Source organism: Trachurus japonicus, chromosome 23 (assembly GCF_045865225.1).
Source record: "Trachurus japonicus isolate A0001 chromosome 23, Traja_1.0".
NCBI classification, from domain to species: Eukaryota; Metazoa; Chordata; class Actinopteri; order Carangiformes; family Carangidae; genus Trachurus; species Trachurus japonicus.
In genome coordinates, this window is record NC_140929.1 from 3,883,204 (window position 1) to 3,898,355 (window position 15,152).

Genomic DNA, 15,152 nt, shown 5'->3' on the forward strand with positions numbered 1-15,152 from the left:
TAGTAACCCTCAACTACAATCTAATAATCAGTTTGAGTCGTTTTTTGAAGAAAAAAAGTCCAAATTCTCTGATTCCAGCTTCTTAAATGTGAATATTTCTGGTTTCTTTGTTCCTTTATGACAATAAACTGAGTTTGTGGACAAAACAAGACATTTGAGGACGTCAACTTGTGATTTGAGAAACACTGATTGATGTTTTTCAACATAACATCTCATCGATTAATCATTTACATAATCAACAGGTTAATTGATAATGAAAATAATTGTTGTTTCAGCCCTATAGACTCATTACTGATGATTCTGCTCTTTGTTTTCTTGATTGATGAAACAACGTTGGGTTTTATAATTATGACTCAACAGTTTGTGTTGTTGTGTTTGACGTCCCACCCCACAGACAAACAGACCAATAAATACAGATCAAGGAGCAGGTTGGAACTAGAACAAGTTTCTATGTTTGCTTCAAATACAACGAATAAGATCAATTCATTATCAAAGTAGAGTTTAGGTTTTATATTTTATGTGACATAAACTTGTGTCACACTGAAGTTAAACAGTTTTGTGTTGATTGTAAACACACACATACACAAGTTAAGAGGGTTAATATGATACTCTTAACATGCCTCTCTTAGCAACCACTTAGCAACGCCATAGCAACCACGCCGAACATTCTAGAACTCCAAGAGGCACCTAGCAACAACTGGCAATCACTCCCTTAGCAACACCGTAGCTGCCACTTTAAAGACTTAAGCTGCGTTCACATGGAGTCCACCTTACATTATTAAGTAGCTAAATATGCTACTGTACGTCATCTTTTTTTTTTGGCCACTTTTTTAAGTCGTCCACACACCTCACAATATTAGTAGGCAGCGGTATTATGATATTGTCTCCTTTGAGTTGTAAAAGGTGGTGTTTTATGTCTCTAACGCTCGCAGAAAGTGGATTAGCGCGTACTGTTAGCATGTAAACATAATTCCCGCAAGGCATCATGGGGGCTAGGAATAAGGTGGTACCGAATTAACTAAGAAAACAGAAAACAATGTGAAAACTTTCAAATAAACCGCTAACAGTAATGAAGACCGCTAGCAACCACTGCTGTTAGCCAATGGCTCACTGCTACTTCCGGTGCTGACTGGAAGTTCCACCCATAACCGTTTCTACAGTAACGAGTTGACCCCAGGAATAAGGTGGATACCACCAACTTATCAACAGGAACAGGAAATAATAACATTTACATTAGAGTTACGATTATTTTCAATATCAATTACCTGTCGATTATGTAAACGATTAATCAATTAGTTGTTCTGTCAATAAAATGTTGAAAAACATCAATCAGTGTTTCTCAAACCACCAGACAACGTCCTAAATGTCTTGTTTTGTCCACAAACTCAGTTTATTGTCATAAAGGAACAAAGAAACCAGAAATATTCACATTTAAGAAGCTGAAATCAGAGAATTTTGACTTTTTTTCTAAAATTACTCAAACTGATTATGTGATTATAGTTGAGGATTAATTTAATAATCGATTATTGTTCGATTAATTGTTGCGACTCTAATTTAAGTCCGACAGTAGAAACTCAATCTGCCAAATATTTGACGACTTACTGGATGAGTCTCTTCTGTGGTAAAATGCTGATGAGCCGGTTCCTCATCGATCGGCTGTTTACTGATATAACTCACTGTCAATGTCATTAAAGTGGGCGTGGCTCAAACCTGGAAGCTGACGTATGATTGGACCATTTCCAGCGTCGGCGCCGCCCAATGGTGACACAGAAAATACAACCACTAACAACAACAACAACAACAACTGTGATCTACTCCGTCAGCCTGCGACACCCAACAAGACTCGTCTTCGCGTCTCTGCAGCCGCTGTAACATCCTGGTAACCATGTGTCAACACCCTAGCAACCACAACCCAGAGAGATGACCACCTTAAATAACCAACACGCTGCCGAGCCTGTATCTCATAGCTACTCGTTCTCGCTTTTGCCCGATTGTGACAGGAAACCAGTGCGAGCGCGTTTACACCTTTAGAGTTAAGGATCCCTATCTAACCAATGAGGAAGTGCGACAGGAAGGCGTTCACATCTGGAGACGGAGCCGCCCAGCTGTTTCTGCTGCTGTTTCTGCTGCTGTTTCTGTTTCTGCTAAGAGCCAGGGACTCAGGCAGAGATGAAACTCAGCGCCCGGAGGGTCTGAAGACTCGGTCTGTCTTCAGCGTGATGCAACAAGTCCCAGCGCGTCGAGGGACTGACAGGAAGTCACCGAGCCCACGCCGAGAAACTCTGAAACTCTCCGGCTACAGACGAACCACAGCTCTACACTCCGTCTGTACCTCACACTACAACCATGTCCAGCTTCTGTCCACACAACACAACACAACACAATACAACAACACACAGGCCTGAGAAGCTCATCCTCATTTCCTCACTTTCATTTAGAAGTTAAAAGCAGCAGATCTCTCTCTCTTTCTCTCTCTCTCTCTATGTGACAGCGTCGCTGCTATTTCTGTTTTTCCTCTTCAAACACAACCTAGAGGTTCTGAGCCGAGGGAGTCGACTGTGACAGGTCGTAAAGATCCAACCGTTTACCTTCACTGTCGCTTATTTGTCTGACTGAATGTCTGCGTGTGGCGTCGCTGCGGCAACGAAAACTATAAGAAACATGAATTTGATTCCACTCTGGGTCATAAAATTAGTGTAATAACTCATCTATCAGACGATGTAGCCCAAACTTTGTGCAAAATTCTATTTTTGATTAAAAAGCAGAAGTAAGCGGAATATTTGTGTTAATATAAGTCTTAAATAGTTGTATCTTCCGACAGCAATCACTTACATAGAGTGTTTGGTCTGAAACACGGGTCTGTCAGTCACTCTGCTCTGCTCTGAGCCGAGGAGAAAACTTTCCTTGTATCCTACAACCTTTATCCAATGAGGAGAGAGAACGGCATAAAGGGGCAGTCCTCTCTGTGTGTGCAGCCAAGGGATGTGCGTGAATGTGGTGACGTAGGGACGAGGGCGGGGACTGCTAACTCCATCGGCTGACAGGAAGTTAGCCAAAACCACCGGATCACTTACTTCTGCTTTAAATCCTGGATGAAAGTGTGGTATTTTTTTTTCGCATTGGATAATGCAAGCACACGGATTATACGTCACGTTGCTCACGATTCATCAGCCACTGATATTGGATCCCTCATCCGTCATTCAAACGTCTGACGGGGTGTTCCCACCAAACGCGATGACGCTTCATCGCGCGTCGAGATTACATGTAAAGTCAATGCAAACACGCGATTAGTCGCGTCATCGCGCCGGGCGATGCGATGGACGCGATAGCGCGGCGCGATGGACGCGTTGGCCGCGAAAAATCGCCTCCATCGCGTCGCCCGGCGCGATGACGCTTCATCGCTCGAGTTGAAATAATTGAACTTTTGCGGCGAATTCGCGTGAAGACGCGCCGCGACAGCCAATCAGCTTTGAGATCGTCACCGACGTGCTGACGTACGGACGTACTGGTGTTCCCTTGGCAGCTTAGTCAGAGCGAGTCTATTGACAATATTAGAAGTTTTCTGGTTTAGTTTAGTTTATTATTCAGATCCCCATTAGCTGCTGCAAAGCCACAGCTCTTCACTGTTGCTTTTCCGGTGCTGTTACAAACGTTTCTGATTTGGAGATTCGGACCTGAAAGCCCGTTATCACTGCTGTTTTCAACCAGCGGGCGCTGCGAGCCGGCCGCCCCGTCCCAAAGCACTCAACAGGCGGTCAGTCACACAGTAGTTCACGGAGCCGTCTCCTCCTCCTCCTCCTGCAGCCAGAGACCCACACCGCTGTTCCTCTCCCATCTACAGGGACAGGAACAGTGCAGCGACGGTGGTAATCTCAGTCAGAGAATGAAATAGTGGGAGAAATGTTGTTGTTTGGGCGGGCTCGTCGCGCGACGCGATGCCGCGACGAGGCGTTTTTTGCATATTGGACCAGCGTCAAAACTGGAGCGTCTAGCGCGACGCGATTTCATTTGACGCGCGATTCAATCGCGTTCATCGCGTTTGGTGGGAACACCCCGTGAGACACACACACACGGAGCTCGGTCTCGCCCCAAGCTTTGAATGTCCCGCCCGCTTGATAACGTTTCATAACGGCCATTTCTGTACACCTTTAAATATAGAGAGTTAAGCTCGCCATGGGACCTCAATTTGGAAAAAAAACTCCATGTAAGTGAACGGGACTCAAAATTGTATTTCGTGATTCGATTGAATTATGTCATGAGAAAAATATATGACCTTAAAGGGACAACGAGGAGTTTTGGAAAAGCGAAGCGTTTCCACACTACATAAATGAGCCTCCGCGCACACTTCTTTGACCGGCGCAAGACAGACTCATGTTTTCATTCATCAAGAATTAAAGTCAGAGGTTCGAAGACGATCACATACCGTCGTAGTTCCCACCATAAACGGCGATTCGGCTACGTTATTCTCATGACTCGCCACGAAACCGAAAGTAAAGAAACGCTGGTCGGCTCGCCCAGCATTTCCACCACCACTAATAATAACAAAATAACGATAGACACAAAACGATATATTTATCGAAAATGGGCTCATTAACAAGTGTAGGTAGCGGAGATTCATCCACATTAACGTGAGACTTTTAAATAACCAAATAGAAACTCCTTGTTGTCCCTTTAACCTTTAAAACATCACGTTTCATGACAAGAAATCAGCAGTTTATTGTAAAATGGCAACGGAAGAATGTATTTAGTGTGAAGACGCTCTACGGACTTCAGGTGTCCCACAAAAAATACGTCACCAACTGACACGGGAAAGGGCGGTTTCTGGTTTTCTGGTTACGGATTCTTCAGAGTTTTATTTTACAATAGTTTTACAACAAACTGAAGCTGATTTCTCTTCATGAAACACGATGTTTTAAACAGGTAGAGGTCATGTTTCTTTCTCAAGACACAATTCAATCGGATCACGAAATAAAACGTTGACTCCCGTTCACTTAACATGGAGATTTTTTCCCGAATTGAGTTCCCATGGCGACGGTCGGTTACTTCCTGCTTCTGCTTCGGCCTCTCTATTGATAAATATTAATCAACACAATAAGAAGGTTTAAATTAAAACAAATCACCATAGTCAGAGTAGGAGTCTCCTTTTCTTGGATGTGATATGACTAGTATGATACACTTCACTTAGCAACCACCTAGCAACACCTTAGCAACCGCCCCGAACATTCTAGAACTCCCACGAGGCGCTTAGCAACCACTGTTTGGTTTTTCACATGAAAATGGAAATAGTGGACACACATTATTATTAACTCCACTAACTGTTCAATGTTGTAAGTCATTTGTGTTAATTCAGTAGTAGTGAGTCAGCATCACAACTTTAAGTGTCAAAAAATGTTCCTAGTGACAGTTTGACTTCACTATAGATCATATTATTATCATTTTACTGGTGAACCGGTGTCAAAGCAGCTTCTTCCTGTTGTGTTCAGGGTCAGTGGGAGTTCACCTGCATCTGTTTTATATCAGACTGTAAATGACTGGTGGTGACAGATCAACCGGCTGATTCGCTTTCATCACATTTTCTTTAGAAATACTGAACTGAAATGTCGTCATTATTACCCAGAAATCACAGCGACATGTTCATTTTAAGTCCAACCAACACCCGTCACTTTTCTGATTTCAGCTTCCACAACACAGAGTGAGGAAATAACCTCCTACAGATAAAAGATAGAAGTAGCCTATTTTAATCATTTTCCAGAAAATAAATCCTCTGGAAGTTTCTCAAATCAAAGAGTTTGCTTCTTTTCTCTGTCGTGTGTCTTATATTGTTGTGTTATGGGCTGTCACCTTTGACCCTGGGAGGTTGTGACCTGTATTTTAATGCTATTTCATAAACTAAAAGGTTAATAAATTAATATAACACACATAGAATCAACATATTCACAACAGAAAATGCTGCTTACACATGAATGCATCAGTAATAATACTCTTCGTTTCCCTGATTGCACACATTCAATGCAGAACTAGATTTTGCAACAGTGTGTGTCTGTCTGTGTGTGTGATAGTGGCACTTTAACTGAAGTAGAAGATGTGGATACTTCCTCTGGTCGTGCACTTGTCTACACACACACACACAGAGAGAGAGAAGCTGTATATTTGATCTGTAGGCTGCTGTATAATGAACAGGCCGGTGTTAAGTACAGTACTGCTTTTTCCCAGAAGACATCAAAGGCAGCACGATGTTAATCTGCTAAAGTAAAGTTGTTGGAGGAGAAAGATGGACACACACAGAGACAGATCCCTGAGTCAACCACAACTAGGTGGGGCCTGTCAATACCAAGTGTGTGTGTGACTGTGTGTATGTGTGTGTGTGTGTGTGTGTGTGTGTGCTGCTGACAGTACAACAGAGGAATAAAACCAAGCCTTGTCTATACCCTGCACACACACACACAGACAGGTAGACAGACAGAAAGACAGATAGACAGGTTCCTCCAAACTCTTCAACTCTGCAGTTTGTTCAGTTACTTCCTCTGTTTTGTGTTTTTTTTTTCTTTCTTTCTTTCTCTCTTTCTTTCTCCTTCTCCTCCAGCAGCAGCAGCGGGAGTTCCGCAGCTCCGTGGCCGCCTCAGAACGCTCCCTCCCCGGCCAGCGCTGGCAGCAGGCCCCGCTGCTGCTGCTGCTGCTGCCTGGAGGAACCGGAGAGACAAGCCGATCGAGCCGAGGAGCTACCTACCGACACTACAGACAGACAGACAGCCGCCATGATGCCACCCAGCTGTCTGTCTGTGTCAAACACACACTCTATTATTATTATTATAGGCTATTATGATTATTATGATGATTATTATGAGCATAAACGGAGCTGTCTGTCTGTCTGTCTGTATCCCTCCGCCCGCCTGTCTGTCTGTCTGTCTGTCTGTCTGTTCGCTCGCTTCCGCAAACCAAACCCAGCCCAGCTCGGCTCAGCACCGGCCTGTCTCCCTCCCTCTCCCCCGTCTCTCCCTCCCTGACCCTGGGTGTAGTAGTGTCAGGAGCTGCCCCCCCCCCTCCCAAACCCAACCCCACCGGCCCCCCCAGGTTAACCTACAGCTATAATATGATGGAGGGAAGGAGGAAAAGAAAAAGGGAGAGAAAGGAGCAGAGAAAGGAAGCGGCTACTCACAGTCATCCACCAACCCGTCCGCTCCACTCCGCTTCGCTCTCTCTCTCTCTCTCTCCCACTCTGTGTGGATGTCACTCGACCAGAGCCGCTCCCTCCTGCCGCCGCCGCGATGACGTCAAGCTCGACGCAGCGAACGACGACGTTTCCTGTTTGGTCTTTCAAAATAAAACACATGAAAAAAAAACTGGAACACTTAAAGTACAAAAAGTAAAGCGTCTTATCTATGAATAATATAGATAATTATTGAAAAATCTTATTTTAAACCGTTAAAACACATCATTATTTACGTCTGGAATATAATTTGAAATAAAATATAGCATAGAACAGGGGTCTTCAACGTTTTCAGGCCAAGGACCCCCAAACCTGTACATAGGTTCTTTATGGTTTTTCTAAATGTGTAAAAGGTACAGTGAGTAGGGGGCCGTCCCTCTGCCATTTATAAACGGACCTTGTTCACTGATGCCAATGCCAATATCAACTATGTCTGTCAACTGCATGGTAATCATGCAGACAAGCTATTCAAATTGATGTTTTTATTTTTAAAAAAACAACATAAATGTGGAAACTAAAACATATAAAACTTTGTCTAATCGACCTAAAATTTCACGACCCCCCTGCAGCACCTCCGCGGACCCCCTGTTGAAGACCTCTGGCATAGAAAGTAGAGTTACTTTTTTCCAGTGCGACAAATTACACTGACACCTTAAAATAGACTAATGATTCCTTTAAAAAAAAAAAATACTGGCAAATTTATATGAGCATCTTTATATATATATATTAAAAAAAAAGATAAGAATTTGTTAAAGCAGAAGTAAGCGATCCGGTCGTTTTGGCTAATGCTGCGCTCCAGGCAGGCTTTTGAAACCGTAAATTACAGCTTCAAGTCACAACTTACGACTTTGTAGCGTTCCAGGCAACCCACTCGTGTTTTTCCGACCTGTTTTACCGGTGAAAGTCACTATAACGGCCACTCGTAACTTCTGACCCGTGAACTCGTACCAGATCGAACTGGTACGACTTCACAGGTTGGAAAAACACGAGTTACGGGTTGCCTTGAACGCACCATAACAGTCCTCGTCCCTACGTCACCACATTCACGGCGTTCCTTGGCTGCACACACAGCCCTGCATGCCGTTCTCTCTCCTCATTGGATAAAAACTGTAGGATACGAGAAATGTTTTCTCCTGGGCTCAGAGCAGAGCAGAGTGACTGACAGACCCATGTTTCAGACCAAACACTCTATAGAAGTGATTGCTGTCGGAGGATATAACTATTTAAGACTTATATTAACACAAAAATATCACTTACTTCTGCTTTAAAAGCACGAGCAGTTAGAGGTAAAATAAGATGTAGTTATGGCTTTAAATTGTCCCATTGATAAAAGTGAGGTAAGTTTCAAATGATTCTGCAGAGTGTTCCAGGTTGTAGGTGCAACAGTAAGAGAAGCTGGTCTTTCCAAGTTCGGTGTTAACACGAGGGAACCTGCAGTGTGAGCCAGTCTTTTGAGCGTGTGCGATAGAGACCTGAATAATGTACCTACATAACATAATTATTAATTATGAAAAGTCTTATTTTAAACCGTGATAACACATCATTATTTACGTCTGGAATATAATTTGAAATATAATATAGGATAGTAAGTAAAGATACTTTTTACATCTTAAAGTGTTAATGTGAACACTTAACAGTTACAGCAAAACTACTGGTACATTTATATGGGAATCTTAATTAAAAAAAATCATATGATTTTGTTAATATATTAGTAATCATTAATGCAATGAAATAAAAAAGAACAAATTCAGACTTGTTTTCAGGATAAAAAAAACCGTTTTCTCCACTGTCACGATCCTGTTGAAGTCTTGAAGCTTTTATTCTGACAGCGGTCTACACTCACTTCCGGCTTCGCTCTAACTTCGTCACAGTTTGGCTCATGTCTTTTTTTTTCGTGACGTTTCAGCCTCGCTCTCAGCTGCTTCCCGCTTCCTGCAGAGTAGAAACATGAGAGATTCTTCTTTTTACTTCTCTAATGTGTTTTATTTTTAATTTCTTAATTTTTTTATCTTTAGTTTTACCAGGGAAAAAAAGAAAAACGCCACATCCACTGCTCTGTGACATCATCCATCCATTGTTGCTGCCTTGCCTTATCTTAAAAATATATACAAATCTCAAAAATAAAATAAAAACTTATAAAAAATAACATTTTTTAACTAGCAAATAAACATTTTTTTGTCTTTTCTAAGGTGTAATAATGATTTATGAGTTTGTGTCACATGACGCTGCAGTACCAGGTGTGGCCACTACATCAGTCATGTCACACAAAAGTCTGGTGCTAACAGCTAATGGTTGGTTCAACAACTTAACAAACATTACTAAGAGAAACTAGTGAAATTAACAATTAATTAACAGTAAATTAACACTTTTAACATCTTTTTTTTGTTCTCTGACAGTGAACGTCACCTCAGAATAAACTCATGAGCGCCCCCCCGACTACAGGGACGACACATGGCTGCCATTTTGAATTAATTTTATTTATGTATTCATTTATATTTGTAATTAACTGTAAAACACAATGGTTTTAATTTAACTTTTACTTCATCTCAGACCACAGTGATGTCAGACGTGTCACAGGACCCTCACAGCGCGTTGCTATGGTGATGTCATGTGATATAACTCAGCTGTAATGAGAGTCCCACTGTCATCAGCTGGGTCAAAGGTCAAAGCGACATTAGTTACCAAACATTATAGCTATAATAACGATAGAAAAAGAGTGTGTTAGTGTCTGTTGTGTGGTGTGTTGTGCTGTGTGTAGAGTTGCTGTAAAGTCAGAGAGCGGCGGAGCGTGTCGGAGCGTGTTGGTGGGAACACGCCTAGACACACACACACACACACACAGAGAACATTTACTAGTCAGACTCAGTGCTGTGAAGCCACACCCAGGTGAGAGCAGAGCCACCCATACAGCTTCCCTTTCACTGACACACACTTCCTCTATGTGTTAGTGTGTTAGTGTGTGTGTTTAAAGTGTAAAAGTTATGGTCTTTATTAGGATCGTTACAGTTACATTTGTGAGAATAATAAAAACCCAAAGTGAGAAAACAAACTAGACTGTTAAAAAAAACCTAAAATAAATGTGGTGCGTTACTTGTTTTCACAATTGTATTAAAGGGATAGCTCAACATTTTTGGCAAATTGGCCCATTGCCATAATCCCTATAGTCATAGCAGTAGGTTTGTTACCTTTAATTGTCGGTGCAAGCTGTTTTTAGAACGGCGGAGCAGAGCCGCGAGCTGCTCAGAGCTACGCTACGGAGGCTCATTATGGGATTTCTTGGTTTCCCTCATCAAACTCATCAAATACACAATCCAACAACTCCACAACGCTCTGGTGGACAAGTTGTGACCTGCACATTCACCACGCTATGAGATAATAACACAACGTTACCACACAGAGTTGTTTTAGAGGGAAATGCAGAGACTGCTTGATGAAAAACTGTCCCTGAAGGCAACGCGCATCAGTGGTTTTGCATGAATTTCCCTCTAAAACAACTCTGTGTGGTAACGTTGTGTTATTATCTCATAGCGTGGTGAATGTGCAGGTCACAACTTGTCCACCAGAGCGTTGTGGAGTTGTTGGATTGTGTATTTGATGAGTTTGATGAGGGAAACCAAGAAATCCCATAATGAGCCTCCGTAGCGTAGCTCTGAGCAGCTCACGGCTCTGCTCCACCGTTCTAAAAATAGCTTGCACCGACAATTAAAGGTAACGAACCTACTGCTATGACTATAGGGATTATGGCAATGGGCTGATTTGCCAAAATGTTGAACTATCCCTTTAAACGCCACAATTACTTGATCGCAAAGATTCCTAAATACCGTCACTTTAAAAAAAAAGATGACGTATGAACCGTGTTGGCAGATGTTGTGCCAAAGTAAAGGTGAATGCACAGATACTGGTCCATTTATCTAACGTAGCATTGAATTGGTAGGAATTTAAATGCTAAAGTGTCATTTGTAATAAAAAAAAAAAAGATTAAAATTAACTCGTCGTACCGATCGAACTGGTACGACTTCACAGGTCGGAAAAACACGAGTTACGAGTTGCCTTGAACGCACCATAACGTCCTGTCAGCCGATGGAGTTAGCAGCCCCCGCCCTCGTCATGGATCTATTGGTCCTCGTCCCTACGTCACCACATTCAGGCGCATCCCTTGGCTGCACACACAGAGAGGACTGCCCCTTTATGCCGTTCTCTCTCCTCATTGGATAAAACTTGTAGGATACGATAAAAGTTTTCTCCTGGGCTCAGAGCAGAGCAGAGTGACTGACAGACCCGTGTTTCGGTCCAAACACTCTATGTAAGTGATTGCTGTCGGAAGATACAACTATTTAAGACTTATATTAACACAAAAATATCGCTTACTTCTGCTTTAAAGCACATCGATAAATGTGATAGAAATAAAGATATTATTATTATTTCTTGTCTATATTTCTCGAAATTACTATAAAACTGACCGTTATTTATCTGCTATTTCTTCACATGACGCAATTGATTGTTATTTTTTGGCCATTTATCGACATCATCACATAATTAACATTAATTAATAAATTTTTTTGTTGTTGTTTTTACTTCAGGAACCAGAACCAGAAACACAGAGACACAAAGGAAGCTGCAGTCGGAGTATGAAGGCAGGCAGAAATGGACCTTTTTTTTATTTTTCTCGGGGGCGATAAACAACAGTGGGCTGTTCCCGACCGGGCCTGACTGGACCGGACCCAAGTGAATCAACCGATCGATCGATCAATCAATCAATTAATTAATTAATCAATCAATATAAACTGGTCCTGACCGAGACGGGAACTGGCTGGAACCAGTTTTGTCTTATTTATTTATTGGGGGGGCGGGGGCGAGGGAGGGAGGGAGGGAGTGGGCGGGGGACTCACGTAAAACATACAAAACGAAACAAAACGGAATGATCCAAACATTGTTACTATGCACACGTACAGCGTCGTTACCACGGCAACAGCCACGAACGGTATAGTCCAGTCCAGTCCGGTCCGGTCCGGTCCAATCAAATCCCCCTCCTCCTCCTCCTCCTCCTCCTCCTCCCTCCATCTTTCTGCAGAGTGAAGGCCGGGGGTCAAACTGAATCAACGAAGCTGATTGGTCCACAAACAGTTAAGCCCCGCCCACCCACAAGTGCTCACAATAAACCAGCCCTTCTCCCATTGGTCGAGGAGAGATGCCCCGCCCCCTCTCTTCCTTCTTCCTCCCTCCTCCTCCTCTATTGGTCAGTTTCGATAACACGCCAACTGTCAGTCACTCAGCAGCGGCCAATCAGGTTACAGTACCTGTGGAACTTTCTGGAATTAACGAAAAAGAAAAAAGAAAAAAAAAAGAAAAACTTTAAAAAATAAAATAAAAAATAAAAAAAGAAGATAAGAGAATGATGATGATGATGATGATGATGATGAACAGGAGGAGATCGATCAACCAATCATAGACGACCTCGCTAGAAAAACAAAACAGGAAGTAGGAGGAGCTTCCAAAGCCTCGTATGGAACTTATTTTTCTGGAATTTCTTCTTTTTTTTGTCGTCGTTGGTTTTTTTTTTGGTCTGTTTTCACTTTTTTCTTCTTTTTTTTTTCTTTTTTTTGTTCTTTGTTTTTGTCCTTTTTGTCCGTGTGTGCGCGCCGTACATCCATCCGTTCTTCTTCCATCCATCCGTCCGTCCTTTCTTCTCCCAACAGCTGACTTCAGTGCAATGCATCATGGAACGATCAATCGCTAGGAGAGGGTGTGTCACTACGAGTGTGTGTGTGTGTGTGTGTTTGCGTCCTGTTGTCATGGAAACATGCTGCAGGGTTTAGCGCTCCAGCAGCGGAGGAAGAGGGGGAGTGGTGCCGTGTTGCATCGTGTGTGTGTATATATGTATATGTGTGTGTGTGTGGAGGAATCTGATTGGTCCATGTTTACAACGTGTGTGTGTGTGTGTGTGTGTGTGTGTGTGTGTGTGTGTGTGTGTGTGTGTGTGTGTGTGTGTCTTCTAGCTGGTGTCCATGGACTCCATGTTGGCGGAGCTCGAGTCCCTCTGGATGGAGTCGAAGATGGCCGCCAGCTCCTGATTGGACGAGATCTGGGACTGGAACTCCGACATCAGCGGCGACTTCTCGGCCTCGGGGATCGTCAGCAGCGCCACGACGGCTCGCATCGCCGACCGCTTCAGCTCGTCCTGCTTCTCGAACTCCTGCTTCACCGAGTTCGCTTTCACCTGCGGAAGACGGGAGTAATGGATTACAATGTAATCAGGATACAGAACAAAAACATAAGGAGAGCAGAGCAGAGCCGCGAGCTGCTCAGAGCTACGCTACGGAGGCTCATGGGATTTCTTGGTTTCCCTCATCAAACTCATCAAATACACAATCCAACAACTCCACAACGCTCTGGTGGACAAGTTGTGACCTGCACATTCACCACGCTATGAGATAATAACACAACGTTACCACACAGAGTTGTTTTAGAGGGAAATACAGAGACTGCTTGATGAAAAACTGTCCCTGAAGGCAACACGCATCAGTGGTTTTGCATGAATTTCCCTCTAAAACAACTCTGTCTGGTAACGTTGTGTTATTATCTCATAGCGTGGTGAATGTGCAGGTCACAACTTGTCCACCAGAGCGTTGTGGAGTTGTTGGATTGTGTATTTGATGAGTTTGATGAGGGAAACCAAGAAATCCCATGAGCCTCCGTAGCGTAGCTCTGAGCAGCTCACGGCTCTGCTCCGCCGTTCTAAAAATAGCTTGCACCGACAATTAAAGGTAACAAACCTACTGCTATGACTATGACTATAGGGATTATGGCAATGGGCCAATTTGCCAAAATGTTGAACTATCCCTTTAACTGTAATCCATTTCAGTACAGATGTAATCAGATTACCGTTATATTTGATTTTAAAAAAACGGGGATTACTTGGTTTGTGCCGGCGGTAAGTGATGGTTTTACAATCGGGAGTTTATCCATCGTGTTTTATTTTGAAATTTACCAGATGCTCGGTGCGTTTGACTTCCTGTTTGGAGTGATGTAGTCTAAGTGGATTGATGCGTTATATTCCTAAATTACATGTTTGGTATTGTAAGTAAGCAAAACAAAAGTAGGTAAAATAATCCAGCACATTACTTTAATTTAAGTTACAGTTTTTAAAGAGGTAATTTGTAATTGTGCTGGATTACATTTTTTTCTTTCATTGCAAATTATTTTTATAGAATTTTCCTTGGATGATGTAAGGGTACACAGGACTTTATCCAATACATCCATAAAATACGCAGTTTATAGGATAAAGATTATATAGAATTAAAATATACCAAAACAATACAAGTAGAATATAATATGAAAAATAATCGTATATGAGAAAAACAGAAAATAAAAATTGAAATGAAACTGAAATCGAAGAAAAAAAAATGGTGTGCTGGTTACATTTTTAAAGTTGTGTATGTGTGTGTGTGTGTGTGTGTGTGTGTGTGTGTGTGTGTCTGTGTCTGTGTGTGTGTGTGTGTGTACCTTGGTGGTGCAGGTGGCCCTCAGCGGCTCCACCAGTCTGTCCAGTCTCTGCAGCACAGCACTGGGACACAGGGACGAGAGTCGGGCCAACATCAGGAACGTCAACATCTGGAAGAAGAAGAGGAGAAAAGCAAAAACAATAAATAAAAGTTTAATCCCTAGTATTTGGTTTTTAATACCTTAGATTTTGCCTTTATTTACCACATTAAAAACCTTAAAAAATGTCTACGTCAGACGTCTGTGGTGTTTTCATCATCAGCTGATTCGACCACTTTCACTATCACTTCTCTGGTTTTACGTGGTTTAATCAAAGTCGAATAAAAACTGGGAGAGAGTTTCTAAACCGCACTTCCCACCGAGGTCGACGGCAGCGCTCCAGTCTGACCTAGTTTCGTTTTTAACGGCGCTTTGAAGACGTTGTTTCATCTGATCACAGACCCCC

General features: G+C 42.6%; 1 protein-coding gene across 1 annotated transcript in view; it reads right to left on the reverse strand.

Moving 5' to 3' along the window:
- Nucleotides 1–13,185: 13,185 nt before the first annotated feature.
- cand1 (cullin-associated and neddylation-dissociated 1) overlaps nt 13,186–15,152 on the reverse strand; it is a 31,453-nt gene continuing 29,486 nt past the window's right edge. Inside the window, exons 25-26 of the mRNA XM_085769032.1 lie at nt 14,711–14,818; nt 13,186–13,424 (exon numbers count right to left, since the gene is read on the reverse strand). Of these exons, the coding sequence (XP_085625158.1) occupies nt 13,200–13,424; nt 14,711–14,818 (333 nt within the window). The 3' untranslated portion in view covers nt 13,186–13,199. The remainder of the gene's footprint in view (nt 13,425–14,710; nt 14,819–15,152) is intronic.